Consider the following 27,826-nt stretch of genomic DNA (forward strand, 5'->3'; position numbering starts at 1 on the left):
AGAGTTCGTAATCTGGAGTCCTTAAATTCAAGAGCCTGATTTCTGTGTGAAAGAGGCCTTGAAACAAAAAGTCCAACCCTTGATTAAACAAAGAATTTGATTAACTGAGCTTGAGCATTCTGGCTAGTCATGATTTTACCACACTTCCTTTTCATGTTCAACATGGACCTCCTTCAGACTTCAGGGATTCTTCTAGGATTTGGTGATCATTTTGCATCTTCTGTGATTTAATAAATTTCTACTGTGCTTTTACCTGTTCTTCATCTCTAAAGATTGGAGGGCCCTCATCTTTCTTGGTGTATGTAACAGTAGCACTAGCATTCAAACTCCCTCAGCCACATTGTCTGTCTATTGATGTCCCTTCTTCAATAAGAGCAACCAGACTCAAATATGGTACCCCCGTGGTTTTGATCAAGGATGGGTTGATTTTTCTTTATCAGTTTATCTGTGTAAAGGTCCATTTAGGGTGGGGGGCTCTTTGGCTATACAAAAATGTCAGGTTTGTGATTTCACAAAGTAGGTTACAGCTATTCCTGGATTTCCTTTCTAAGCCCACAGTTCTTTAAAAATAGAGTTACAATAGAGTTTCTGCTCATCTTTAGATTTTTCTCTTTTCATCAGTTATCTTTGAATCTCCTTTGCTCCTGTGATCTTTCTTCTTAAGAATTGTTCTCTTTAGCAAATCGCTCTTGATTTTTAGGTGTGTTAACTTGCCTTCCTGCTAAGTTTAGAAGTAGGACAGTTTTTGGGTTGTTTTTACTTAACATCCTTTTTCCACCCTGCCATTTTGTCCTCACTCAGTGGGGTTTCTATATATCTGCACATAACTTTGTCAGAGTTGATCCTGCATTCAGCTAAACCCCCTCAGTGGTAACTGATGACAAGATGGGTCAGCATGCACATAAGCAGTTATCACATAGAAGTATGGACTCAGGAAGAGTCCTTCTGAATAATCCAGTATAACTCAGCCCCAGTATACAGATGATGGACCTCAGGCTCAAAGTTGCATAGCGTGTATGTGAATAATTGCAACTAAAATGCTGACCCAGGATCTTTGTTGAGTTTTTCTTCCACCCATACTATGCCGCCTTGCCGTTCAGCTAAATGGTAGCATAGTTATACCTGAACCTGGGTACTGTGACTCACTTTCCAAAACTCACTGTATTGTATACTACGCCACCTTTGTGCCTGTGTTCTACTCAGACTATGAGGTTGAATATGACCCTCCATTCATGCACCCTGAGAAAGTTATCCTTTCTAGACTTGATTTCTTCATTTGTAAACTGGAGCCCAGCCTTGATAAAGAATCCTAGCCTAGACAAAGAATCCACGGGGATTATTTCAACTAGATGGCAGTGATTTTTGTGCTCATTTCAGTGGGCTGTGCTACCATCCTTTGAAAATGCCTTACTGAATGCTTTTTGTAAGGCATTTTGTAATGCCTTGCAAAATGCTTTCCTACTTTGTGTACCTCTGAGAAGAGAAGCCTGTGTAATTGGAATGTGCCTTCCTTTTCCCCTCATCTGATAATTTAGTTGACAGTTTTCATCATAAAGTGCAGGGCAGGCCAGGAACCTTCAAAGTACTTAGAAAAACAAAATTATAGGATGTACCCAGTAATAATGAAGAGTGCCCATTTTGCTTGAATTTAGGGAATTAACTCCACTTCCTGCCTGTTCCCATTCATTGCAATCTTAGTGCTCAAGTGTTTACCTCAACTTTTAATACTATGACTGGCATAAAGTGGAAAAGCCTTTATTTCCTAAAAACAGCTGCTCCAATGAGGTTGTTTGGGCGCTACATTCCAGGTAATTTTGTGTGCTGCTTTTTGATGATTCATTTATCTTCTCTAACCATTGTTAAGTGGAGTCAATACAGATTCGAATAATGTATGTATAACAAAGCAGCCAAGTTCCATGAGGTTTAGGCTCATAATCAATACAATTTTAATGAAAAGAAATAATAGATTATTAGACTTGAAAAAGGCAATAGGATTTTTGGGAGATAGAGGCATTTATTTGTTTCTTTTACTGATGAAAAGTTAAGTGGCTTGCCTAAAGTTGCATGGTGTACTGTTAGTTGATTAAAAGACCGAGTCCAGAATCTAGGTCTCCCTAGTTAGTCCTGGTCCACTGTTCCTTCTACTAAAACCATCCTGATGCAGCCATTCTGAAGAGGGTTTATTCATTAGCAAAGTGAAACTGCCACAAGTTGGTAATAAATAATAGTACGATGTTTTTTCATTTGCATTTCCAGTACCAAGAATTCACCAAGCATCATAGTTTATGGATGCTCTTAATGATTTTATTTTTATTTAGGTATTTGTGTGCATGTACTTGTGTGTGTTCTTGACCCTGAGCACTGTCAGTGTTCTGTATCCTCCATCGTTTCTAATCACATACTGTAGAAGACACCTAGGGACAGAGGTGAATAGGGAGAAGAGAAAATTCAGTTTATCGTACTGCCTGATAAGCAGTGCTTGAGGAAATTGACAGTGCTGTAAGAAAACTGAGAGGCAAAGTGCCTATTGTTTGTCCTCCCGTTGCTGTGGCTGAAGTGAGGAAGAGTTACGCATGTATGAGCAGAGATTTCCTTATGGCCACAGATGAAGCATTCATGTAGGAAGAATGTATTGATCACCTCTCCTTGTGTCAGGTACAGTCCTGGTGTATATTGTTGAACAGAAGAATTGAGTCCTGTCCTCCATGAGCTCTTGATTTAGCAGGGATGGCTGCATAGATTGTATACCACTAAGCAAACAAATATATCAAGAAAAATGGTAAGAAGTTCTGTGAAAGAAAAGTCCAGAACTGTGATAAGGAATAATGGGGATGGAGGCCTACTTGCTTTTGTGGTCTGGGAAAGGCTCTAGAGGAGTGATATTTAAACTAAAACCTGAAGGAGCAAGCCCTGTCAAGAGCCTATGTAGTAGACTGAGCATTGTAGGCAGAGGGAGCAAGTCTGAAGGCCATTAAGGTGGAAAAATGAAGTTTGGGGCTATTTTGGGAACTGAAAGATGGAGGTGAGGGAGAGGGACATGAGATGGGGGTGGAAAGGCAGGCACAGACCAGGTCATGAGTAATCAGTAGACTTGTCTCTTGTTAAATTAGTCCCTTGTTAGATCATTTGTTTCTTATTTGAGATCTGTGTGTTATTCTGTTTCTTAGAGATAGATGGATTTTAGTTTGATTACCCCAACCTTGAGTAACTCAGAGGGGGATATTAGAGAAGCATGTTCTCGATCTTGCTTCTTTAGGAAACTGCCGGTGTTCCTGTGCTTCAGCAGCTGCAGCTACCTTAGCATTCTAACAGTCACAGAACACCACTGCTCTGGCTCAGCCCCACCTTGCAGAACACCTGGACCTTTGTCCTCTCCCAATGCTCTAAGCTACTTTGGGATGTCCCCGATTGCATCTCAGACATTCCCCCACTGCCAGGTGACATCCACTGTCATGCTCTTTTCCCTGTAAGTACCCAGTTCCCTGTTGACTGCCTTGGTGTGAGCCAGGTAATTTGCTGCTTATGCCACAGTTGGCCTTTCCTACTGCTGGTTCTTGTCTTCTCATAAGCAGTATCTCTCTTGGTCCTAATCTGTGTTCCAGTGTTCTCCAACAGCTTTCTGGCTAAAGTAGAATACTTCATTTATGTAACCAGTTCACAAGGGAGTGTTGACTCCGTGCTCCCAGTTTGTTATGGATACTTGGGTGCTACAAAGCCCTTGCTTTTATGTCATTCCCTTTTCTTTAAACTCAGTTTGAGTTGGGGGTTGGGAAAGGGGGCTGGGATAGAAAATAATCTGAGGAAACATTCCTGGCTCTCCATTTAGAATCTTCCCTCTCCCTTTGGAATCCATTCAGCCTTTTTCCTCCTGCGTGCCTTGGTTAGAGAGCCTTTCTTCTAGAGGGCGTATCTAGTAGGCTTCCGTGCCCCTATCTCCACACTCCATTTTCCTCCTTCTCACACTGAAAGACATGTCTAATCCTGAGGGTCACACAGCTCTCAAGCTAGGATTCTGGCCCTTACCCAAAAGCTTGTGGCTACATGTGTTTTAGACTTCATAATTTTTGGATTTTAGAATGGACGTGTGGCATGTTATAATGCACAGCACTCAGTAATCAAGTAGTATTTCTATAGCACAACATATGAATGTTCATATTAGATTGGATAAACAAAGACTTTATGTAGTCTCCTGTCAGTTCAGGTGTTACCTCTCAGTGAATTTGCCCCAAACTTAGAAAAAGCTTTCAGTTTTTAGACTGTGTTTTGGATTTTGGACTTGCAGATGAGGGATTATGAACCTGTATCCTGGTACATACATGCAAAAACATGGTAGTTAGGATTTCCTGGGTAAATCTAAAGGTATAATAAAAACTAATTTAAATAGAAATATTGTTTTCATCACTCGCCTGCCAATTAATCTATTAGAGTTAATATGACTTCTGTCCTTCCTCCATAACCGCGGAGATTATCATGAATGAAGTTGATGGTATGGAAGAGGGTCTATTGGTTCAGCATAAGTTCTCCATCCCAGAACAGCTACACCATCTGGGATGGACAGATGGACATGCCACAGGGAGGACAGCAGGAACCTACAGCAGCTGCTGTTCAGAGAGAAGATTAGACACTCTCAGAATTCCCTGCAACTTGGCTGTGACTTGAATTGTGGATGCTTGGCACATGACCTCTGCTCCCTGAGGTGACTCATGCAGCCTGAGGAATAAAATGTTCTTTTAGGCCAAAGTTTCAGGCCATCCTTAAAAACATCAGCTACTACAGATGCTGGCTGCATAGGGGTTCTTCTGCACACTGACAGTTTTGATTCCTTATGGCCCTTTTAATCTCTTTCCTTCCTTGTATAGAGTGTTATAGTTCAGATGACAATGGAGGCATATGTTGTATCTATAAGTGTGTTTTTATACATACACGTAGTAAAAGAAGTATAAGAAAATTTTTATACATACACATAGTAAAAGGAGTATAAGAAAATATAAGCAGGAAGTCAAGTTTGTGCTGATCAAGTAAACCCTTTCTTCGATTTTCTTATTCTTGATCCTTTCAACAAGAAAACGTGTTATTTAATATTCCATTCTTGTACTTCTTATGCAGAGGTACTCAAAGCGGAAGGTGAAATTGGGATGTTTTCAGTGTTCTTGGAATTCTTTGAATAGTAGCTTGAAAGTTTTCATTTTAGTCTCTTCACCATTGTTTACATTCCAGAAAATGAAGAAGTCAAAGAAACGACTTTACGAGAGCTTAAAATGCTTCGGACTCTCAAGCAGGAAAACATTGTGGAGTTGAAGGAAGCATTTCGTCGGAGGGGAAAGTTGTACTTGGTGTTTGAGTATGTCGAAAAAGTAAGTCATTAATTGCCAATGTGCACATTTGCCCGATTCTTTTATTTAAGGCTGTTTCTGACATTATTTAAGAAAGTACTGTTATCTAATATGGCTTATCAATGTACTCATAATCTGAGGACTTTAAAAATGAAAGTGTTGTTAATAATCATTAGAAATTCTGAAATATATTTAAGAATTTTGTACAGTTAAACTGTATAGAGATAATCATAAGTTTAAACAATATACTGATTTGGCTTCTGAAGTCTTAAACTCTATGTTCAACAAGTAATTTTTAGACTTGACTTAACTAAGCCTAAACTGAGGGAGAAACTGGTAAATTGACAGTGATGGTACAGGCTGGAAGAGGCTGTATAAGATACCACACTGAATCAGACCTAGGCTGGGGAATGAGTGGGCCCAGGAAGCAGCTTATGTGAACTGCCAGTGCTTTGGCTTTATTTGAGGGAAGGAGCTGTGCCAGTAGGCCTAAGGTGAGGCTTGAGGTGGTAGATGAGACCGTAAAAGAAAAGCATGCATTGTTTGAGCTGTCTACACTTGCCTTAGCTTGTATTAAAAAATGTTCAACTTGTTGGAGACAATTTTAATAACATGACCTAAGGGCAAATGTATGTTACAGTAATCAATAATGTGTGCCTAGAAATTTCTTGGAGAGGGTTCTGGTGCAGTGGCTCACACCTGTAATCCCAGCACTTTGGGAGGCTGAGGCAGGCGGATCGCTTGAGCCTCAGGAGTTTGAGAATAGCCTGAGCAACATAGTGAGACCCTGTCTCTAAAGAAAAAGAAAAAGAGAAATTTCTTGGAGAGCAGCTGACCTACAGCGGTTGTTATGGTCAAAAACTTAAACAGATAAACACTTTAACAGTAGTAGAAGAAACTGGAGTGGGGCAAACCTTTAAGCAAGTTTTCTTGATGAGTAAATAGGTGGCTCCTGCCAATTCCTATGCTGTTGTCCAAAGAAGGTTGAAGTGGGAGAGGTTTATGTTTGCTGCAGGTCTATACCCAGGTGCTTGCTATACCATAAATGACAGAGTATCAACATTGTCATAACCAAATGGAAAGCAGTATTGCCAGGGTAACTGACCAGTAATGTGGCTTTGAATGCATTCAGCCTTTACAAATTGTTTTTTGAAATAAAAAAAAAATGTAATAATTTCCTTACTAGAAAAACTGGAACGGTACTAGAAGGTTGTTTGTAATCTTAAACCACTGCTTTATGTTCCTTTTCCAGAATCTGTTTTAAGTTTCTTTTTCTGTGTCAACTTATACATTCCTCTAAGGTACCTTCCACACCAAAATAAAACTAAAAGTTTTTTTTTTTTTAAAAGTTCTATTTAAAAAAAACGATTGCTATATTAGGATTCCAGGGGAAACCAGATGCTCTTTATTTTTTAAAAACTTTTTAGAGATGGGGTCTCACTATGTTGCCTAGGCTGGAGTGTAGTGGCTATTCACAGGTATGATTATAGCACACTGCAGCCTCAAACTCCTGGGCTCAAGCAAATCTTTCACATCAGCCTCCTGAGTCGCTAGGACTACAGGTGCGCGCCACCATGCCTGGCTGCTTTTTATTTTTTCATTATCATAAATAATCATGCAGTTTGTAGTTTTCACTACCAAATAAGAACATTTTGACATCTCTTTTAGTTTATCCTTTTTATTTTTGTTCTATTCATGGTGGTTGTTCATTATTAATAATAATTTAATGTAACAAATGGAGAAGTCACCTCTGTGTATCTGTTTCCTCACTGGGAGAGGCAATTTTGTGTGTCTGAGAACTCCCTGCTGGTAAATGGCTGAGCTGCTACTAGAACTCCAGTCTTCTGACAGTCAGGCCTGAGATTCTTCCCCTGATCCTGTGGTTCTTAGGTAGAATGTGACTGTCACACCTGCCACATTAGTGGCAGTGAGTCATAATTGACAGTGAGTCTCAGGAGAGCAAGGAGAAAGTTCTCTAAGGGATAAGGGACTGGTAACAGAGACCCAGGATTGCAGAGGCTTAAAATAGAAGTTTCTTTCGCCCTCACATATAAATACAAAGGTAGGGCAGTACAGGACTAGTGTGGCAGCTCTGCTCCACCACAGCGAGGTGTGACCTTTGTCCTCAAGGTCAGGATAGAGTTCCAGCTGTCATATCCCATTGGCCAGGACATAGTTGCATGACCACATTAGCTGCAAGGCAGAAGAGAAATGTACTCTTCGTTCTGGGCAGCTAGGCCTCCACTTGAAAATTGTGTTCCTGTGGAGTAAGGGAAGACTGGATACTGGAGGACAATATGTCTGCCACTGAGGAATTTAGAATAGAATATGAAACGAGATACAATTTGTTTTCTGTATTACAAAGCCTTCTTATTCCACCTGTGCATTTGGGACCATCTATGAATTTGTTAATTGAAAAAGAGAATTCAAATGGAGAATCAAAAAACGATGCATACATACTTAAAATGTTTATTTTAATTGGAAACATAAATACTGTATGTATTCATTTACCACGCTATAAAGGTAGGGTCAAGGCCTTTTGCCTATCGCTCTTCTGAAGTTCTGATTGGTCTTTTTTACATACATCATACTCGTAATGCATCTTTAAGGTAAAGCAAATGTGCAAAAACATCTGCAAAGGAATCTCAGTGCAGAATCCTTCAATGGACATGCTTATCCCCACTAGCACCCATTCCTTGCCAGTGTTTTGTAGTTGTCTCACATTTGATTAGATGGCAATAAGTTTAGTGGCTTTTCATTTATTAAGCCTTTCTAAAGTATTCAACTTTGTTTTCTTATAAACAACAACTCTTTTTTAAAAAAACATTATTTCATTTGTTTATATGGTATTTAATTATATTAAAATAACAAGTGCATCTTTTATAAATAGGCATGGGAGTAAATACAGCTGATTCTTGATAGGTATACAACTTGACTGGTGGGAACAAAACTGTGAGGCCAAATTAGAGCAGTGATTTTCTAACTGGTCTTATGGCCCCTTCACACTCTGAAAATTATTGGGAACCCTAAGAACTTTTTATTTATGTGTATTTTATCTATTAGTGTTTCTCATATTAGTCATGACTGAGCAATATAAAAATATTCATTTTAAAATAACAATAAACATATTGCATGTTAACATAGATAAGTTTGTATGTCAGTTATTCTTTCAAGTGAAAAATGGCATTCCACATAAAAAGCAGCTCGTTCAGCTTGCATCTCAATCCTCTAAGTGCTTTTCCTCAGGACAACCATTGGACAGATGGTGCATGTGCAGCAGAAGGGCTTTATGTACAGTCTGCCATTTTATCATGCAGATTCCAAAAAAGACATGTACTCAAGAATTGAAATTTAGTCAAAGTAATATTTTGTACTGCTTCATCAAGGATGTCCTTAACTAAAACGTCTGTTTTCTTTTTTAAAGGCAAGGTTTAATTGGATTAAAGAATCCAATGCCTTGATTCATGCTGAGGTGCCAGCAGTTTACCCACTGTTGCTTTGTACCATTAGTATAAATGCCAACACAGTGAAAAAGGCAAACATCACAATCTTATTATGAATATAGTTTTGACTTCATGGGCCCTCCGCAAGGTCTGAGACCCCACAGATCCACATGTTACACTTTGAGAACTGCTGTCCTAGGTGGTTGCTTACAAACAATAAGCTGTGATTGTACCACGGGCCTTGTATTTTACAGTGGGAAAGGAGAATGGTTAATCTGGAAATTCAATAGAGACTGGCTAAGTGGAATTTCTACATAATAAAAAATTTTGCATGAATTTTAGTTATAATGGTCTCTGACTCCAAATTAAGGTTTTTGAATATTGAATTGTAGGGGGTCTGTGACTCTTTATTTCAATAGTATTTTCTGGCCTGTTTGAATTTTTGTACTAAATGTATTGATCATTTTTAATTTTAGAGATTTTTTTTTCTACTAAGAATATTTCCTGGATCTTCCAGGTGTATTTTCAAGGCTTGATTTTTATCACAAGATTCTGTTGCAGAGATACAGCACACTGTGTTTAAAAAGACTCTTTCCCCCCTTTATACATTACAGTGTCATATTTCTACTTTGTATTGCTTTTCTCTTCTAATTATTCTAAAATAATGCCTGAAAACCTTTAGGGAGAGTGAAAAGTATACAGGGTTATTGTTTGGGGTAGCATTAGGGAATAGTAAAAATGGAATTCCTCATAAAAGAAAGCCCCAATTTTAATGCTGATTCAGCATGAGAAAGTTGTAGATAGAAAGCAAAACAATAAAAAAAAAAAAGCTTTGTATTGGATAAATTATTCTAGATGCTTTGTAAAATTGTTAAGACATAATTTACGGGCCTACCTAATTTGGGAAATAATGACTATTTAATTTTTAGAATATGCTCGAATTGCTGGAAGAAATGCCAAATGGAGTTCCACCTGAGAAAGTAAAAAGCTACATCTATCAGCTAATCAAGGCTATTCACTGGTGCCATAAGAATGATATTGTCCATCGAGGTGAGTATGAGATTTTTAAAATGGAAAATATTAAAACATCAAATAAAGAGTATTTCACATGTTACTGTCTTTAAGAATATTTTCATAAGCATTGGCATTGCCATTTAAATTAAATATATTTTGAAAGTGCAAGACATGAGAAATATTTGCTCTCCAAATCTCCTTTTCTATCACCAAAAGGATGGATTACAAATTTATTTGGATATTGTGGTGAGATCTTTACATTTGTATGACTATTATAGATCCACTCCCAACTGTAGAAATGCCTAGTGATATAAGAGAACTCAACAAATGTGAACTTTGAAACTTACTTGGGGATAGGAGAAGAGCAAAATGTTGATCTCTATAGCCTTGGTCCTGCGGGTAGACCAGGTAATGTGAAACAACTCTGAATCAGGCTTTATATGGGTGGTTCCTAAGTCACTGGCCCCTATTGGCACTCATGTCTCATTCCTTCTTACACCAACAATCTCCAGTATGTATCTTCACCTCCTAATTTTCTCTACCCCTTAGTGAAAAGTGCCCATTGTCTGCAGTTGCAGGCATGATCAACCTTGCATAAAGGTCATAATTATACTCCCATAAACTGTTTTGTCCTTTACTGCCATGAAGTGGGTGGTTTATAGCAATGAAAGGGAAATTACTTGCTCAGCATCAACTTTGACTCTTCTCCTGATAATCTTTCTTGCACTGGAGAGTTTTACAGTAGTGGGACACAAATTGATACAACAATGACCCTAAATATTTATTTAAAAAATTGCAGTATTTACTTTTTGTCTTTAGATTAGCAGATAAAAGAATGCTACATTTTAATTTACCTATACACAAATGCACAAGGATATCACTTTAAAAATATTCTCACTTGTGAGAATAGTTTAAAGGTCATATGAAGAATGCCATCGTCTTTTATTCCTAGAAACAGTTTATATTTCTCTTGCATTTGACTCTCATAGCAGTTACCTTATCAAGATTGTTGGTAGCATGGGTAGATCTCCACGTCAACTGGACATCCAGTGTCTAGGGTAATGATTCTAGTAACAGTCTATACTGTAGTTTGGGGATATTAATGAGGAGCCGAGTTAGGTGCATTTCCATCATGATACTGTGATTTGATTATGTGCATAGTGAATCAGTGGTTGCAAATTAATGGTAGAAACCATGATTTGAAATCTATAGATTTCACTACCTCTGCCCTTTCTCCATTTGCATCTCTACCATATGATATAGATCATGGGTATTCTACTCTAAAAATACAATTGTGAGATGCCTCCCAAGGAGAGAATTCAACTGCATTTTCTGTGAATTTCTGCTTAACTCCCACCACATCTTCATAATATCCATGGAAAAAATTAGAAATCTTAATTTGACTCATCCAGTATGGCTTCAGCATTAGACATTGATAATTGTGAACCATGCAGAAAAGCTAAAGAGACGTAAATATAGAAATTATGTAGAAGAATGTAACAGAAAGCATGTCTTGTATTTCTTCTCCAGTAAATATAATGCTAGCTACTTATTCTCATGTATTTTTAAAGTATCTTGTGGGTGTAAACATTTTATATTTCTATCTCCAAAAATTTGTATTACTAGTATTTTATGAAGTAATAATAGGTTTTTGAAATGTGTTGGCCTATATTTAATTATTCTTAAAATTCTTTCAGAGATCCAACTAATCCTTTTAATACTTAAAGAGGAAAAAAATATTTTTGAAGTTGTGGTCTGCATGTTTCTGAAAAAGAAATTCATTGAAACTTTTATGTACCAGCGTAAAATGTGTTACTTTTATTTTTGCTGCCACAGTTTTCTATTCAAATTACTCTAGATATTTCTAATTAGATGCTATTACAGTGATCTAACAGTGTCAATCAGGAGAACATAGAACATTTTTACTAATTTTTTTTTTATCTTGACACTCCAGATATAAAACCAGAAAATCTCTTAATCAGCCACAATGATGTCCTAAAACTGTGTGACTTTGGTAAGTTAAAAAGAAATTAAGTCCTGGTACTTACAGAATTAATTTATTGTAACACACAGGTAGCTTTTAAAGGAATATTAAAAGTAATTGTTATGTTTTGACTTAAATTGGTAGAGGAACATTCTTTTGAGTCACATGTTGAAAAATTGCTGGAGGAGTACTGCTCTCTTCAGAGTATTATCTATTTTTAAAATTTTATCATGGTTTTTGTTTAATCAGAACTAATTCAAAGCAAATACACCCATATGCCCAATATCTAATGACTTCACAAAATTTTTTTTTGAATGTTGATAGTTGTTCCAGGTTTAATCATGAACACTAAAATATTCCTCTGTAAATACACATAAGTATTTTGTATATGCAATTGTTATATATCTATAAAGTCAAAAGACATTTTTAGAACATTTTCATTTGTTCCCTCTAAATGTTCAATGAATGGGGTTAGTCATGTATAATATTACAGCTTTTGATTGAATGTATAGGGAAATTTTTTTAGTTGTACTCTCTCCTAGTGGAAAATTGTCTGTGTCTCCCATGTAGATAACTCTGTATTAAGCTCTATTAAACATTTAAATTAAAATAATTCAGAAAAAATTTTAGATTGTATGTTAGGGTCATGGGTCACTTTTTAAAATAATAGTTTTGCCTAACCTGTATGCTGAAAAATGAACACTTGATTTTTTAAATGTCTTTTTTCATATATTTAAATATAATCACAAATACAATGTAAACCTCCACATATAACTAAGAATCCATCTCCTTATAAGGAAAAATTAGATTAGATTAGTGCATAGGAGATGAATTACACAAGCAAGAAATAGAGGCATTGTCAAAATTTGCTTCGTAGAATGACCCATTTTGTCCAGTGTAGCAAATGGAAGCATGTGTAGCTATTGTCACTCAGTATTTTCAAAGATTTTGAATATTATTAACCTGTTTGTCTGAGAAAAAATGTTTTACAGGACTTAATTTTCTTCATATTTTATGATAAGGAATGGTATGTAAAAGAGTCTATGTCCTAAATTTATAAAGAATGTACTTAGGAAAAAGGAAATATTGAATACTGGATCTGAAAGATTTTAATTGTGGCATTTTTAGCATTTTGTTAGCATTATGATTTTCAGGAACAGCATCTGTTTCTGATTTCCTGTCCGTAATTGTGATTACTACCCAAAACAGAGACTTAAGTTACTGAAAATATAAAGCAAGTTATAAATATAAAAGAATGCCTATAGAATGGTTAGTAGTAGGAAGAGTACTCCTGGTCTGGCATTATTTCTCAGAGAAAAGACTGTTGTAAATGGTCAGGAAGTTCCTCCTGGCAGCACCACATGCGGTATCCTGTGTCCTGTGTATCCCTAGCAAGGACTTCCTAATTGCTTCCCCTCCCAGAGTACGCACTCCTTGGTCTGACTTGAAGAACCCCATTCAAAAATACAAATATTTCTTCAAAGCGTGTCTTATGAAGAAACATTGATTATCTGAAGTTAGGGGTTTTGTTTTACGCTGGGATTGTTTTTATTTTTTACCGTTTCATTTTAAGAAACAGTATTTTCCATGTCTCAAAACTGACGTACACCTTAATTTTTACTCTTAATTTTAATGTTCTGATTCTCTATAACTATTCACAGTGAACCTATGTTGTGTTTGGTGAGTTAGATGGGTGATTAACTTATCCTCCTGCCTTATTTTGTGGCTATGCAGTAGCCCTAAAACCTTTTCAAAGGGTGGGGGTAAAAGTAGTGGTAGAGTCTGTAATTGGTAACTAAGATACCCCTAATATTCTCAGTCATTAGGAGATGATAGTAATTTTGGCCTGCTTTGTTTCCATCACTGTTTATGTAAAGGCTAGAATTGCTCAGCAACAGTACATATGCAAATACTGTGTAAGTGCCACATAGCAAAATTAATGACCGTCTACAATATGCTAGTTTGACTTTGATTTTGATTTCTAGCTTTTGTGGGGACTTTATTTCATTTTTTTCCTAAGGTTTGCATTTATTGGGAGAGCTGATTTAAAAGTATGCTCTGAATAATTATAAAAGCATGGGATGACTTCGAAAACACGGTTTTCTTTAGCATAGTGAAGAGACTGGTTTTGTAGTGAATACATTGTATGTCTTTCAATTGACATGGAACACTCTACTAACTTTTTAAGATAACAAGGATATTATTAATAAATAGCCCATGCGAGAACAGTCATTACATTCTTCTGATGTTTTTAAAGTATTACTAGCGCTGAAATATTTTGCCAACATGAATTATTATTTCTTTTTCAAAGTTACAACTTTGGACTTTGCTACCTTTCAGGTTTTGCTCGTAATCTGTCAGAAGGCAATAATGCTAATTACACAGAGTACGTTGCCACCAGATGGTATCGGTCCCCAGAACTCTTACTTGGGTGAGTTACCGTCCCAAAATAGAATGACATTTCCACATCTGCTGATTCTATTGTCATTTGCTTTGAGTTCATCTATGGAAAATAAGAACTTCAGTTAATTAAATGTGTCAGTTACATATTGCAGTATAACAAACTACCTAAAACTTAATGGTATGAAACAAGCACCTTTTTGTTTCCTCAGAATTCTGGGTGTGGGGGAATCACCAGTTTGAGTTCAGCTGGGTGGTTCTTCTACTGGTCTCTCTTGGAGTCACTCACGAAGTTATAGTCAGCTGGTAGGTCTTCTGGGAGCTGGTTAGTTTAGGGGTCTCAGCTGGATCAGACCGTCTCTGATCCCTGGAAACTTATCCTCCAGTAAGCTATTCCAAGTTTCTAAGTGTGATAGTTGGAGAATTCTGTGCTATAAGAGGGTAAGCCCCAAAGCAACAGTAGCTTTCAAGCCTTTTTTTGTATGGCTTTTGCCTCGTTGGCCAAAGCATGTTGCATGACCAACCCCTGATTCATGGTATGGAGAAATAAATTCCATCTCTTGATGGGGCAAGTGGCAGAGCCATATTATAAAATGGTATATGTATGGAAATGGAAGAAATTAATTGTAGCCATCTTTGCTAATAAACTTCCACATTAAGAATGTGAATATCCACACAGTTTGACATTCTGGCTTATCTATTTGTTCATTTATTAATTCATCAAGTACTTATCAAGTATCTCTTATGTCCAACCACTTTGCCAGGCACATAGAGTAAATATTGAACCAGACTGAGCGCAGTGGCTCACGCCTGTAATCCCAGCACTTTGGGAGGCCAAAGCCAGCAGATCGCTTGAGCTCAGGAGTTCAAGACCAGCCCGGGCAACATGGTGAAACCCCGTCTCTACAAAAAAATACAAAAATTAGCCAGGCATGGTGATACCTGCCTGTAGTCCCATCTACTTGAGAGGCTAAGGCAGGAGAGTCACTTGAGTCCAGGAGGCAGAGGTCGCAGTGAGCTGATATTCCACCATTGCACTCCAACCTGGGCGTCAGAGCAAGACTCCATCACACACACACAAAAAAACCCCAAAAAACAAAAAAATGGACCAATTGCCATTTTTGTTCTGAACAGTGTAAATCCTGTTTGATGATAAATGGCTATTCAAACTAGCACTGCATTGATGATTTTCTCAGTAACATCTCTACATTCATCTACTTTGTGGCCACCCTTTAACTTTCAATGCTCTTTCATTCATCTGTTAACACCAGAAAAAGGTCTTCTGATAAGATTCTTTTCTTTTTAGTACATTTTAACTTTAAAGCCTAAGAAGGAGCCTGTAGTTCTCATTAATAATTCTCTACCTACCCTAGTTGTAGGATTATTTTCCTTAGATTGTATTTCCTTCTTTGGGACCACCCAAAAACAGATAATTTATACTCCACAAATAAAATTAGATATAGTGATAATGATGACAAGTGCGCAAATTGTAGGTCTCATTTCTTTAATTTAGCGTGGCATACGTGTATCTGGGGGACATGAGGAATTTAATTTTTAAAAATGTTTTTTATATAATAGCAATATAAGTTTCTGGATTTTTTTTCTGAAGAGCATGATGACGACATGTTTAGGTTACTCACTGAGGGTTTATTTTGATATTAACTACTTATTTTCCAGTGTCTACCAACCGTCTAGTAGTAATTCTTGATTCATTGCTGACCTAAAGCCTGTAAGAATCATTGACATTAGTTTTTGAAAGCTTTACTATTTTTTTTTAATCAAAAGCTTGCTTTATCCTGAAAAACAAAGATGCTTAGTCACTTTATTATCTCTTCCATTGTGTAGGCAGAGTTTAGAGTTTTTATGCTAATTTTTAATCTTAGAATTAGGATTGATTTTCTTTGTGTTTGTCTATATTTCTTCCGTGTACCTTTTGGACTCATTGGGATGCATAGTCCATTTTCTTTTGCGAGAATTGAATTTACTGGACACTTTACCAATGGAGAAATGAGTATGAAGTAGATCATTCTTAGAACCCCATCTGAGGACTCGAGTGTAGTAGAAGGGCTTGTTATAATATGGTGGTGTCTGTAACATGGCCCCAAAAAGTTTATTTTGAGGACAGCCTTATTGTGAATCTTCAGAGAGTATCTGCTGCTTAATAATACCTGTAGAAAAACTGGAGTTATGTTTAGAGATGTGTGCTAGCTGCTAAAAGTATGGGAACAATGTAACTAAATTAGTGCTAAAATGAATATTGCTAATTAAGTGATTGTCAAGTACTAGTTGAAGAGCCATATGTGTAAAAATCCTTTTGAAATCAGGTATTTGGTTATACATTAAGAATTTAAGTTTTATATATTCTCAAGGCTTTGTCCTTGACATTCAGAATCATTCCAGCTGCATAAATTATTCAAATCAGATGACAGAAGAAAAATAGCTTGTAGTGAGTATGTGGAAATTTTCCATAAGTTTCTCCATCTAGCACTATGGAACAAATTTTCTCTTTCTCAAACAGATACGAAAGAAAGATCAGTATCTTGCCCTGCCCAACAAACTTACCAAAAAGATCTAAATGAAGTTTCCTTGTGTGGTTCTTAGGTTGATATGGGAAGGAAATGAGATAAATGAAATATTGACTTATTATTGCAATGATTTGTTATCCTAGAAATTTGTTCTGTATAATGTTAACAGTCCTTTGATTTAAAAGTTTTGTTTCACTACTGTATCATTTTAGCATTCCAAAATTTCTTTCCATATTCTTTTTCAGATATTTTCTTTTGGCTTTCCCTTCTTAAAGCTTGGATTATTTATGTTGGAAATGTGTGTGAGCGTGCACGCGTGTGTGTGTGGTTTCTTAATTTGCTATAAATTTAACACTCTAGATATAAAGCTGTTTTGAGGATACTTAGATTTTCATATACAACCTCCATTTATTAATAACAGCAACACTCCTAAAGCCCTCTGGTAAACTCACACCCTAGAAGAAGCTATAAACCCCTAAATAAACTGGAAAATGTTTTGAGGGAAATAGCTACCATAAAGCTCTATATACATAGGTTACATATATTATATTCAAATAAATAATATAGTAGATCTTAGCACAATCTTAGTCATCAGAAACTGTAATGCTGAGTAATGGAAGGTTAAATAATATTCAGTGTTAAGGAAACACATAAATCAGTACATAGTAAATTTTAATAGACTGAACTCATAAAATGGATAAGATGTATCTTTTTGACATTTAGAGAGCTAAAGGATAATTATTTGTCTTAGAAAATACAATTATTTGGAAGCATTTCATTCCCCAAGTGAGGTGTTACTTGCCAGATATATATACTGTATTAGGGTTTATTAAGCCGTTCACATTTAGGATACATATCTATTTACGTGAATAAATTTCAAATTAGTGTATACTAACTAAATTGCTATTAAATTGATGGCTTTATTAGCATAGGTTTATTCACTTGTGTTCTGATGATTTGCTTTTCAGCCTTCTTTTCACATGGAACTTTTTAATTTCATAAATATACAAGTGTGCTGCACATTATAAATTTGTTCACAATAATTTGGAAATTATCAAAACATTATATTTTTTCAGTTGCCGAAATAATCTCTTCCTTTATTTTTCAGCGCTCCCTATGGAAAGTCCGTGGACATGTGGTCGGTGGGCTGTATTCTTGGGGAGCTTAGCGATGGACAGCCTTTATTTCCTGGAGAAAGTGAAATTGACCAACTTTTTACTATTCAGAAGGTGCTAGGACCACTTCCATCTGAGCAGATGAAGCTTTTCTACAGTAATCCTCGCTTCCATGGGCTCCGGGTAAGAGGTTTTGCTGAAACCCAAAATGGAATCAATACTGCAGTATTTGAGTCATTGTTCATTGCACAATGGAATGCTAAACTATCCTTTGAATACTATTTCCTTTCCCATTACAGTGTTTATAATCCCTATTATAATATTTTATTTCCGAATTTTTTAATAGTACTTGTGGATTTAAAAAGTGGTTAGAATTCAAATTCTAATCTTTTTTCTAATTTTTAAGTTCCAGTTTTTCAAAATCTTTTTTAGTGTATACATTTTTACACGCTAAACTTTGGTTATCTTAGATTGTTTCTTTATCCAAAATATTAAGCATCCCCCAAATATACCAAATGTATGAATGTTGAACAAACATATTTGTAGTGATTTGAGGAAAGCCCTGAAAACTTGGATTCCCCAGATTTGAAGGTTCTTGTTTTAGTAGATGTTTCTGGTCCACTGACGGTGAAACATCAAATCTTCTTTTCAAATTAGTGTATTGTCTTGGGTCCGTACATGGTGGCTCACTCCTGTAATCCCAGCACTTTAGGAGGCCAAGTTGGGCAGATCACTTAAGGCCAGGAGTTCGAGACCAGCCTGGCCAACTTTGTGAAACCCCGTCTGTACAAAAAAATACAAAAATTAGCCAGGCATGGAGGTGCACACCTGTAGTCCCAGCTACTCGGGAGGCAGAGGCAGGAGAATTGCTTGAACCCAAGAGGCAGAGGTTGCAGTGAGCCGACATCATGCCACTGCACTCCAGCCTGGGTGACAGAGTGAGATTCTGTCTCAAAAAAAAAAAAAAAAAAAAAGCAACTAGTGTATTGTCTTGGGCAGCCTTTCCTAGACTTGACAACTTTGTACAAAACTTTTCTGAGAATATGTGAAATAGTGTCTTAGAAAGTATAAACTTTCCCCAAATGAGGAGGAGTCACCTTATTAGAGTGCCCAGTGAGTTATAGGCTACTTCTTCCACCTACCGCAAAAACAACTTTTTAAGTTTTCAGCCAGTTTTTTTTTTTTATTATACTTTAAGTTCTAGGGTACATGTGCACAACATGCAAGTTTGTTACATATGTATACATGTGCCATGTTGGTGTGCTGCACCCATTAACTTGTCATTTACATTAGGTATATCTCCTAATGCTATTTTCCCCCTTCCCCCAACCCCATGACAGGCCCCAGTGTGTGATGTTCCCCATCCTGTGTCCAAGTGTTCTCATTGTTCAATTCCCACCTATGAGTGAGAACATGCAGTATTTGGTTTTCTGTCCTTGGGATAGTTTGCTGAGAATGATGGTTTCCAGCTTTATCCATGTCCCTACAAAGGACATGAACTCATCCTTTTTTTATGGCTGCATAGTATTCCATGGTGTATATGTGCCACATTTTCTTAATCCAGTCTATCATTGATGGACATTTGGGTTGGTTCCAAGTCTTTGCTATTGTGAATAGTGCCGCAGTAAACATACGTGTGCATGTGTCTTTATAGCAGCATGATTTATAATCCTTTATATACCCGGTAATGGGATGGCTGGGTCAAATGGTATTTCTAGTTCTAGATCCTTGAGGAATCACCACACTGACTTCCACAATGGTTGAACTAGTTTACAGTCCCACCAACAGTGTAAAAGTGTTCCTATTTCTCCACATCCTCTCCAGCACCTGTTGTTTCCTGACTTTTTAATGATCACCATTCTAACTGGTGTGAGATGGTATCTCATTGTGGTTTTGATTTGCATTTCTCTGATGGCCAGTGATGATGAGCATTTTTTCATGTGTCTGTTGGCTGCATAAATGTCTTCTTTTGAGAAGTGTCTGTTCATATCCTTCACCCACTTTTTGATGGGGTAGTTTGATTTTTCCTTGTAAATTTGTTTGAGTTCTTTGTAGATTCTGGATATTAGCCCTTTGTCAGATGGGTAGATTGTAAAAATTTTCTCCCATTCTGTAGGTTGCCTGTTCACTCTGATGGTATTTTCTTTTGCTGTGCAGAAGCTCTTTAGTTTAATTAGATCCCATTTGTCAATTTTGGCTTTTGTTGCCATTGCTTTTGGTGTTTTAGTCATGAAGTCCTTGCCCATGCCTGTGTCCTGAATGGTATTGCCTAGGTTTTCTTCTAGGGTTTTTATGGTTTTAGGTCTAACATTAAGTCTTTAATCCATCTTCAGCCACTTTTTTGGGCCAGCATGGCAATTGCTGGTCATTGTGGGAACTATAAAATAATCTCCCCACCATTTCTTTCCTTTCTCTGAAATGCATAGTTCTCAAACCGTGTTACCTCGCCATTTACAAAGCACTTTGTTTTTTTCTTTTGATTTTCTGGCCCCCAGTTAATTTCCCTTTAGAGACCACCACTGCTCAAACCTGAGTGCCCAACCGTCCAGATCCTTCTAGGCTCAGTGAATGTGGGCGAAATGAATGGACAGAGGCATGCCAGTATCTTTTTTATCTCCTGCTTTTTGTCTGTCTTTCACATCTGTCTGAGTTACCTCAGGCAAGTTTGTTGTTTCTCCTTTTATTTTTGCTTTTGTAAGCCAGAAATTTGCCAGCTATGACCAGTAATTGGGGTGCCAACAGCATATGTGGTTCAGCAGGTTAGCTCAACATTTTTGAACATTTGTCATACTAGGTGTTGGAAATATGACAATAAATAGGACTTGTCCCCAGTCTAGAAGAAAGAAAAATCTATTATACTCAGAAATAAAGTTAGTCATAATTAATGAATTGCATTTTCACTGAGAATCAATCTAAATTCCTTGCCGTAGCCTGTGGGACCTTGCCTGACCTCATCTCGTACCTATCTCCATTCCCCCCATTCTCCAGATTCTCAGCACACTTGCCTTTTTTGTTCTTTGGCTTCCATAAACATTCCAGGGTTTTTCCAGTTTCATCAACTTGGGACCCATGGCTGCTTCTCCTGGCAAGGTGCTTCCCTCGTGTGGTCCCTTCTCATTCTGTCAATCTCAAAGAGTGCCCCTTGTTCTGGCCACCCAACGTCCCACCCTCACCTCCATCCTAGTCTTTCTCTCCCACAGCATCCTTTTTCTATCATAGAACTTACCACAGTATGGAATTATTTTGTCTGTTTCTTTACTTGTTAATTGTTAACTATCTAGTCCTCTCACACTAGAATATAAGTTTCTCAAGGGCAGAAATCAACTGTTTCATCACATCACAAATGTGTTTCCAGCATTTAACACAGAAACTACCATATCCAGTAAGTACTCACTACATATCTGAGAAGTGATTAACCAGTCTGTGGCATCAGCATTGAAACTCAACTGTATTTCTTTTCTCTCCATCTCTCATGCTTCTTTTACCCTTTTACCTTTACCTAACCTTTGACCACCACCCCCAAATAGATCCCCCGATCTTTCTCTTTTCACTTTAGCCTTCTCACATTTCTCAAACCACACAATTCTCTTTTTTGTTTAGAAACCTCTACAAGGTTACTGATAAAGTTTAAACACTTTAGGGTAGCTTTAAAAACCCCTTCTTAGTTCTCCAGCTTCATTTCTGCCTCCCCGCTAGCCCAGTTTGTGCTCTTTGGCCACATTGAACCTCTCACCATTTCCTTGACATATTGCTTTTATAGTCTGCATTTCCATCTCTATAATGCTCCCAACATTCACCTGTCTTTCTTCTCCTCCTCCTTCCTCCCCTAGACTCAGGCCAAATGTCCTCCCTCCGTGAAGACCTTCTAGACTATTCGAGGGGAAACTGGTGACCCTATAACACTCTGGTTATACCTCTTTTGTAGCACCCATTGCATTCTCCTTTAAGTAGCTGTTTGCAAATATGTATCCTCACTGGACTGAGGAAATGAACTGTTATGTTCACCATTATATTTGCAGCACACCTAGAATAGTGCCTGCTAGGCTGAATAGTGTTGAATGATTAAATATTTGACCTCAGGATTTTAACATTAACTGCTGGAACATTAAGCCTGGTTTGCTGGCTGACTTGTTCTTGGCCTGGTTAATGGGTCTCTATGCTGGATTCTCTGAAGAGAGTATGAACAGATCTGGCATGCTGCTTGGCCTTAATAACTTACAAACTAGCTGAAGAATTAAGACTTTCATCCATGAAATAATTAGAAAACAATACAATTTATAAGAAAGCATGGTATATAATAAAGTACTGCATTGTTTACCTCATTGTACGGTTTTCTAATGTATCTCCATATGGTTTAGACCATGAGAGTGTCAAATATTCTGGAAAGTTAGAAATCATCATTGGGGATTCATTAGAGAATGCTTTATGAAGCATTTGACATTTGAAATGGATATTGAAGAACGAGGAGCATTTGGATTAGATAGGCCACACAAAGGATTATCTCTTTCTCATTTGTCTGTGGTCCTGTTTGTTCATAGTCTTCTTCCCTAAACAATATTGTCTATAAAATTCTAGACAGCGTGTGATAATGCTGCTTACAAACATCCTTCAGGGAAATTGCTGCCTCCATCACACTTTGACTTTTATAAACCTTAATACTTTACATTTTAGTCTGAAAGTGTTTATGGTGTTTTAACTAAATTAGTTTAATCTCTTTGGAGGCTTGACAATATTTTTTGAGGGAGAAATTTTCTTTCATGATGTTATTTGAAAATGTCTATGACAGATAGCTAAGCACATGGGACATGTAAACTGCATCTACTGTGCACCATGGACTCACCAGTAACCAGTCCAGTGTGATGTGCATTTGAATTTAGTTGTGTAGAGACAGGAAAATCTACAAGATGTTGCTATAGTGGTTTGCATTATTGGGATAAAGTAACAATTGATGCCCCATAGTATAGGGCCTAGGCTCTGGAGTTAGACTGCTGTGGTTCAAGGCCTGGCTCCATATTTACTATTTTGAATGATGCCAGGAAGTTATTTCACCATCCTGTGCCTCTGTTTCTTCTTGTGTAAAATGATGATAACCAAAAGACTGCCTGATTGGATTGGTGTAAAGATGAAATATTATTTGTAAAATGTCTAGACCAGAACCTCACACATAGTGCTCAGCAAAGAGGCATTCTCATTGGATTGTATTGGATTGGCCAAGTGACTCAGAAAGAGACAAGACTGATTGAGATATACTTTAAACTTCTATGCATGAATTTTGGCTATTTGTTGAATTATTTCATATTAGAATGGTAGGTCTCATTCAAACGCATGTAAATTAATTCTTTGAAGTTAGGAGTTTGCTTGGTCATTTTTTATTATAATATTTCTAATACGTTTTGACTTTCAGCATTAATTTTCTTATCAATGAAATTTCACTCCTAGAAAAAATAAGGGGGTATCTGGTAGCATAAGATAGACCTCATACGCAAAATATTAACAGGTACTGGTATAGGGTCTTTTATCACAGCATGGTAGGTGTCTTTCTCTTTGGGCTGATATTTAATGCTCCGGTAACATCAAAGGGAGCCTCTGTACTTCCCTTAGGAGAGGCACCTAGGTTTAGAAAGAGTGTGGGTTTGGATCACAAGACTGGGTGCAAATACTAGTTCTACTGCTGTTTAATTATGTAACTTGCCTTGAACCAGTTATTTGAACTTTCTGATTGTCACCTTCTTCATCTCTAAAATAAGAATAATATATCCAAAATGCCTCGCATAACATCACTTCCCTCAGAAATCAGTTTTAGGTTATTGCCTGTGCATCTGTATTGAGTTCATGTTATTCCTTCTACTCCTCTATCTGGAAGGTGCTGTCCTACTTTTCTCTGTCTTCACATTTTTCATATTTTTCAAAACCCAATTCAGATATTGCCTATGGGTTCTTTCTTCCACAGCCATAAACCATCTTGGTCTTTCCTTTCTCTGAGCTTCAATTAGAATTTATGGTTGCACAGTTTAACATTGATTGCTTTCCCAACCAGACAGCAGATTCCTCAAGAGCAGGGTTTGGGTCTTACCTGTATTTTTTGTCTCCTGCTATCCAGAGCATGATGTGGAGATGATGTCATAATCACTCCTTAAATATCTTGTTTGAAATTTTACTGTATAATTAGTCCTCCCATTTACTTATTTAGCATGTTTAGGGATTTCGGTACTTAGAAATGCTTGTATGTTGGTATAGAGGAAATAATGTATGGAAGCAGACTAGCCCTAACATTTGGAAGGGAGTACATGGCATTGGGCTCTGCCAGTCATATTACCCAATACTTTAACATCCACTAGATATTGCAGAATGTGAGTTGGCAGAGGAAAGAACAAAAAGCACATCTAAATAAACTTGACCCCTTCCCCTCATTTTATTTAAAAATGCATTTGTTAATCTAGGAACCTGTTTGTCTTCGGTTCCAACTTTAAAAAAGGAAGAATTTGAAAACAGGTCATTGTAAGAGCATATTAAAAGCGATGACAGAATGTGTGTCTGAATTCACTCTCTACTTCTGTGACCTTTTAGGTACTGGCCACTTACTTTCTCTCTATTTTTACTTCTATGTTTTCAAAAGTAAATGGTATGTTGTTAAAAAGCTATAAGGATTCTATCTAATGTCTTATCATATCCTTTCTGCTAGACCCTCAATTACTATCAGTAATTAAGAATCATGTGTATAAGCAGACAAATTATGTATACACTTTATTAAAACTGAATTGTTTATAATCAGATGATATTCTATTTTACTGCATAATTAGTTCAAATTTTTATATTTTAGTTTGTTTCACATGCCTTAGTATTGTCTGCCTAGATATAAGTATCATCTTTCACCTGTGAGTTTTCCTATTATTTGACACCCAGTCGTATTAATCCATATAAAAATACATAGATGGCCGGGTGTGGTGGCTCACGCCTGTAATCCCAGCACTTTGGGAGGCTGAGGCGGGCAGATCACAAGGTCAGGAGTTCGAGGCCAGCCTGGCCAACATAGTGAAACCCCAGCTCTACTAAAAATACAAAAAATTAGCCGGGCGTGGTGGCGGGTGCCTGTAATCCCAGCTACTCAGGAGGCTGAAGCAGGAGAATCGCGTGAACCTGGGAGGCAGAGGTTGCAGTGAGCCCAGATCGCACCATTGCATTCCAGCCTGGGCAACAGCATGAAACTCCGTCTCAAAAACAAACAAAAAAAATACATAGACAACAAAAGTAATATACAAGTATGAATTTGACTGGGATTGGCATTTTTGCTTATCTGCTCCCTTCTGCAACACTCACAAGCACGTGCACGCACATGTCCTTCCCCAAATGTTAACATTCCCTTTGTGTATGTCTCACAGTTTCCAGCTGTTAACCATCCTCAGTCCTTGGAAAGAAGATACCTTGGAATTTTGAATAGTGTTCTACTTGACCTAATGAAGGTAAGGCAAATTGATATCATCTCTATAAAATGTCTTTTGGTTTGTAGATTCTTTTGTGTCTACACGTGACCATAGCCTGCTTTTATGAATGAAATTTTAGGAGATGTGGAATGGCAAATAATGGGGAACTATGTCATATTAAAAGGCATGTAACTTATTTAAAATTACAATGGGATCTGGTATTGTCACAGTCCATCTAGACAGAATCATGAGATCCCTAAATGACATTCTTAAAATGGACAGAATAATAAAAATCTGTTAGCACGCAAGAGCTGTTCAAGCATAAGGTTTTAAAACAAATCTTAAAATCAATGTTGAAAGAAGAAATTCAACAATTTTTTCTGACATGGTATTTGAAGCCTCCCATCGCCTACACAGATTTGATCAGTGAATCTAATTTTTCTCTTTTTCTAACTTGGTCTCTTCTCTCCCAGACTCTTTCTGGCTCTAGTTTAGACATATCAGGATCATTGCTAATGCTGTGCCCTGAGTGTTCTTCCTTATGCTACCCTCCCTGTCCAGAAGTCTTCCTGCTCTATACTCTAAAAGCATTCTCAAATTTCTTTATTCAAGTTTATTTTTTTTTCTCCAGTAGACAGTCGGCTCCTTGAGTGGGAACTGTTTTTCATATTTCTCCAGCTTTCACTGCAGCCAGAAGTGCATAAGCAAGTGTTGGTTGTTTGATAGTAGACCTTCAAAGAACACTTATTAATGGATCAATTTTATTTTATGCCCAGTCAGTCAACTGTCAAAATCAGTAGAGGTTACACTGTGCATAGAGCCTTTAAAAGGCATACTTAGCACAGTCGGAAATTTCTGAGTGGCATTCTCAGAACTTTGCCGTGCTTTAAACTATGTTAATCTGTGTTCCAGGGAACATAGTGTACATAGGTGTGGGGGTGGAGATGGGGGAGGAGGGTGTGACGTTTCAGAAAGGCCACATACCATACACCTTTTGTAGAGATGCACAATATTCATTAATCCATAAAGGCTTTCAGAAATATCACAATAAAGAGGCATTTCTGTCTTACCCAATATTTCCCAAATTTAATTAAATACTGAATACTGTTTTTTATAAAACTCTAAAGCTCTAGTGTTCTTCTGAATGCAGATTGAGAAATGCTACTGGCAAAAAAGAACCCTCAAAGCCTTTTGTTTAATTAGTCATAAATTATCACTTAAATCAGGTAGGTTTTGTCAATACACTTTTTCACACAGTCAGTCCTCATGGATTGGGACCTCAATAATTTGGTAACTTCTAAAATGTGAATAGAATAAAGTAGGAACATGGAATTAAATACAATTTCATGTTTTCTGCCTTTCGTCTTTCTTTAGTTAAAAATAATTGAATGTTTTTGTTAAATCATTACCAAATATAATTGCCAAGCATCAGTGTGGTACCTGATTAAAAGCTAGCACAAATAAAAGTAGAAAGATTACCTGAATCATCCTGTGCTTCTGCCAGTTTAGAAGTTAAACATTCAAATTCCTATTTATTTAATATCTTTACCATCAGATTTCTTTAAGTAAATATTTTTATTGACATGTCCTTTCAGAAGGTGTGCAAATTATATCTATATGTCAGTTACTTTTTATAATGTAAACATATTAGTGTAACTCTACCCAGATGTAGATAGAGAAAATTACTAACACCCTGGAAGCCTTCTTATGCCCCCTTCCAGGCTTTATGCCACCCCACCCCCCTCAGAACCAGTTCTGACTTCTGTCACCAAAGATTAGTATTGCCTTATTATCAAATGTTATATAAATAGAATCATTCCTTTTGTTTTTTAGCTTTTTTTGAAAATGAATTTGAAAAATGAAAAATACCAATTATCCCTTCTTTGAATATTTCAAAGAGAAATATTCTCTTTGCCATTCTCTAAAGCTGCCGTGTTAATTTTGTCCACATCTAAGTACCTAAAATGGCCATCTCATCCTGTCAGCCAATTTAGTGGGGGTACAGGTCACCAAAATTAATTCAAGCCCCTAATAACCTTAAGACTAGCTGTAGTAATTATATTGGCTCTATTTTAGTCTTAAAAAACGTTTTCCCTCCAAGTACTGAACTTAAAAGTTTATGAAACTTTTAAAAAAATGTAAAAGAAGAAACTTTAAAACCAAAAAATTAGAGTTGAGGCTCTTTGCTGATAGAGAATGATTTTTTTTTTTTTTTTTTTTTTGAGACAGAGTTTCACTCTTGTTGTCCAGACTGGAGTGCAATGGCGTGATCTCGGCTCACTGCAACCTCCACCTCCCAGGTTCAGGCGATTCTCCTACCTCAGCCTCCTGAGTAGCTGGGATTACGGGCATGAGCCACCACGCCCAGCTAATTTTGTATTTTTAGTAGAGACGGGTTTTCACCATGCTGGTCAGGCTGGTCTCGAACTCCTGACGTCAGATGATCCTCCTGCCTCGGCCTCCCAAAGTGCTGGGATTACAGGTGTGAGCCACCACACCTGGCCCCGAATTATTTCTTAAGATCTTATGTCAAGTGGGAAGAAAGCTAAATTCAGGCAATTATGTGTATACTACTATGTGGGTAAAATAAA

At 37.1% G+C, this 27,826-nt stretch overlaps 1 protein-coding gene across 1 annotated transcript in view; it reads left to right on the forward strand.

The window, feature by feature from the left end:
• Positions 1 to 27,826, forward strand: part of CDKL5 (cyclin dependent kinase like 5) — a 227,369-nt gene that overhangs the window by 143,503 nt on the left and 56,040 nt on the right. Inside the window, exons 5-10 of the mRNA XM_004063871.5 lie at positions 5,218 to 5,354; positions 9,706 to 9,826; positions 11,745 to 11,804; positions 14,115 to 14,205; positions 17,808 to 17,997; positions 25,194 to 25,274. Of these exons, the coding sequence (XP_004063919.2) occupies positions 5,218 to 5,354; positions 9,706 to 9,826; positions 11,745 to 11,804; positions 14,115 to 14,205; positions 17,808 to 17,997; positions 25,194 to 25,274 (680 nt within the window). The remainder of the gene's footprint in view (positions 1 to 5,217; positions 5,355 to 9,705; positions 9,827 to 11,744; positions 11,805 to 14,114; positions 14,206 to 17,807; positions 17,998 to 25,193; positions 25,275 to 27,826) is intronic.

This window comes from Gorilla gorilla, chromosome X (genome assembly GCF_029281585.2).
Source record: "Gorilla gorilla gorilla isolate KB3781 chromosome X, NHGRI_mGorGor1-v2.1_pri, whole genome shotgun sequence".
NCBI classification, from domain to species: domain Eukaryota; kingdom Metazoa; phylum Chordata; class Mammalia; order Primates; family Hominidae; genus Gorilla; species Gorilla gorilla.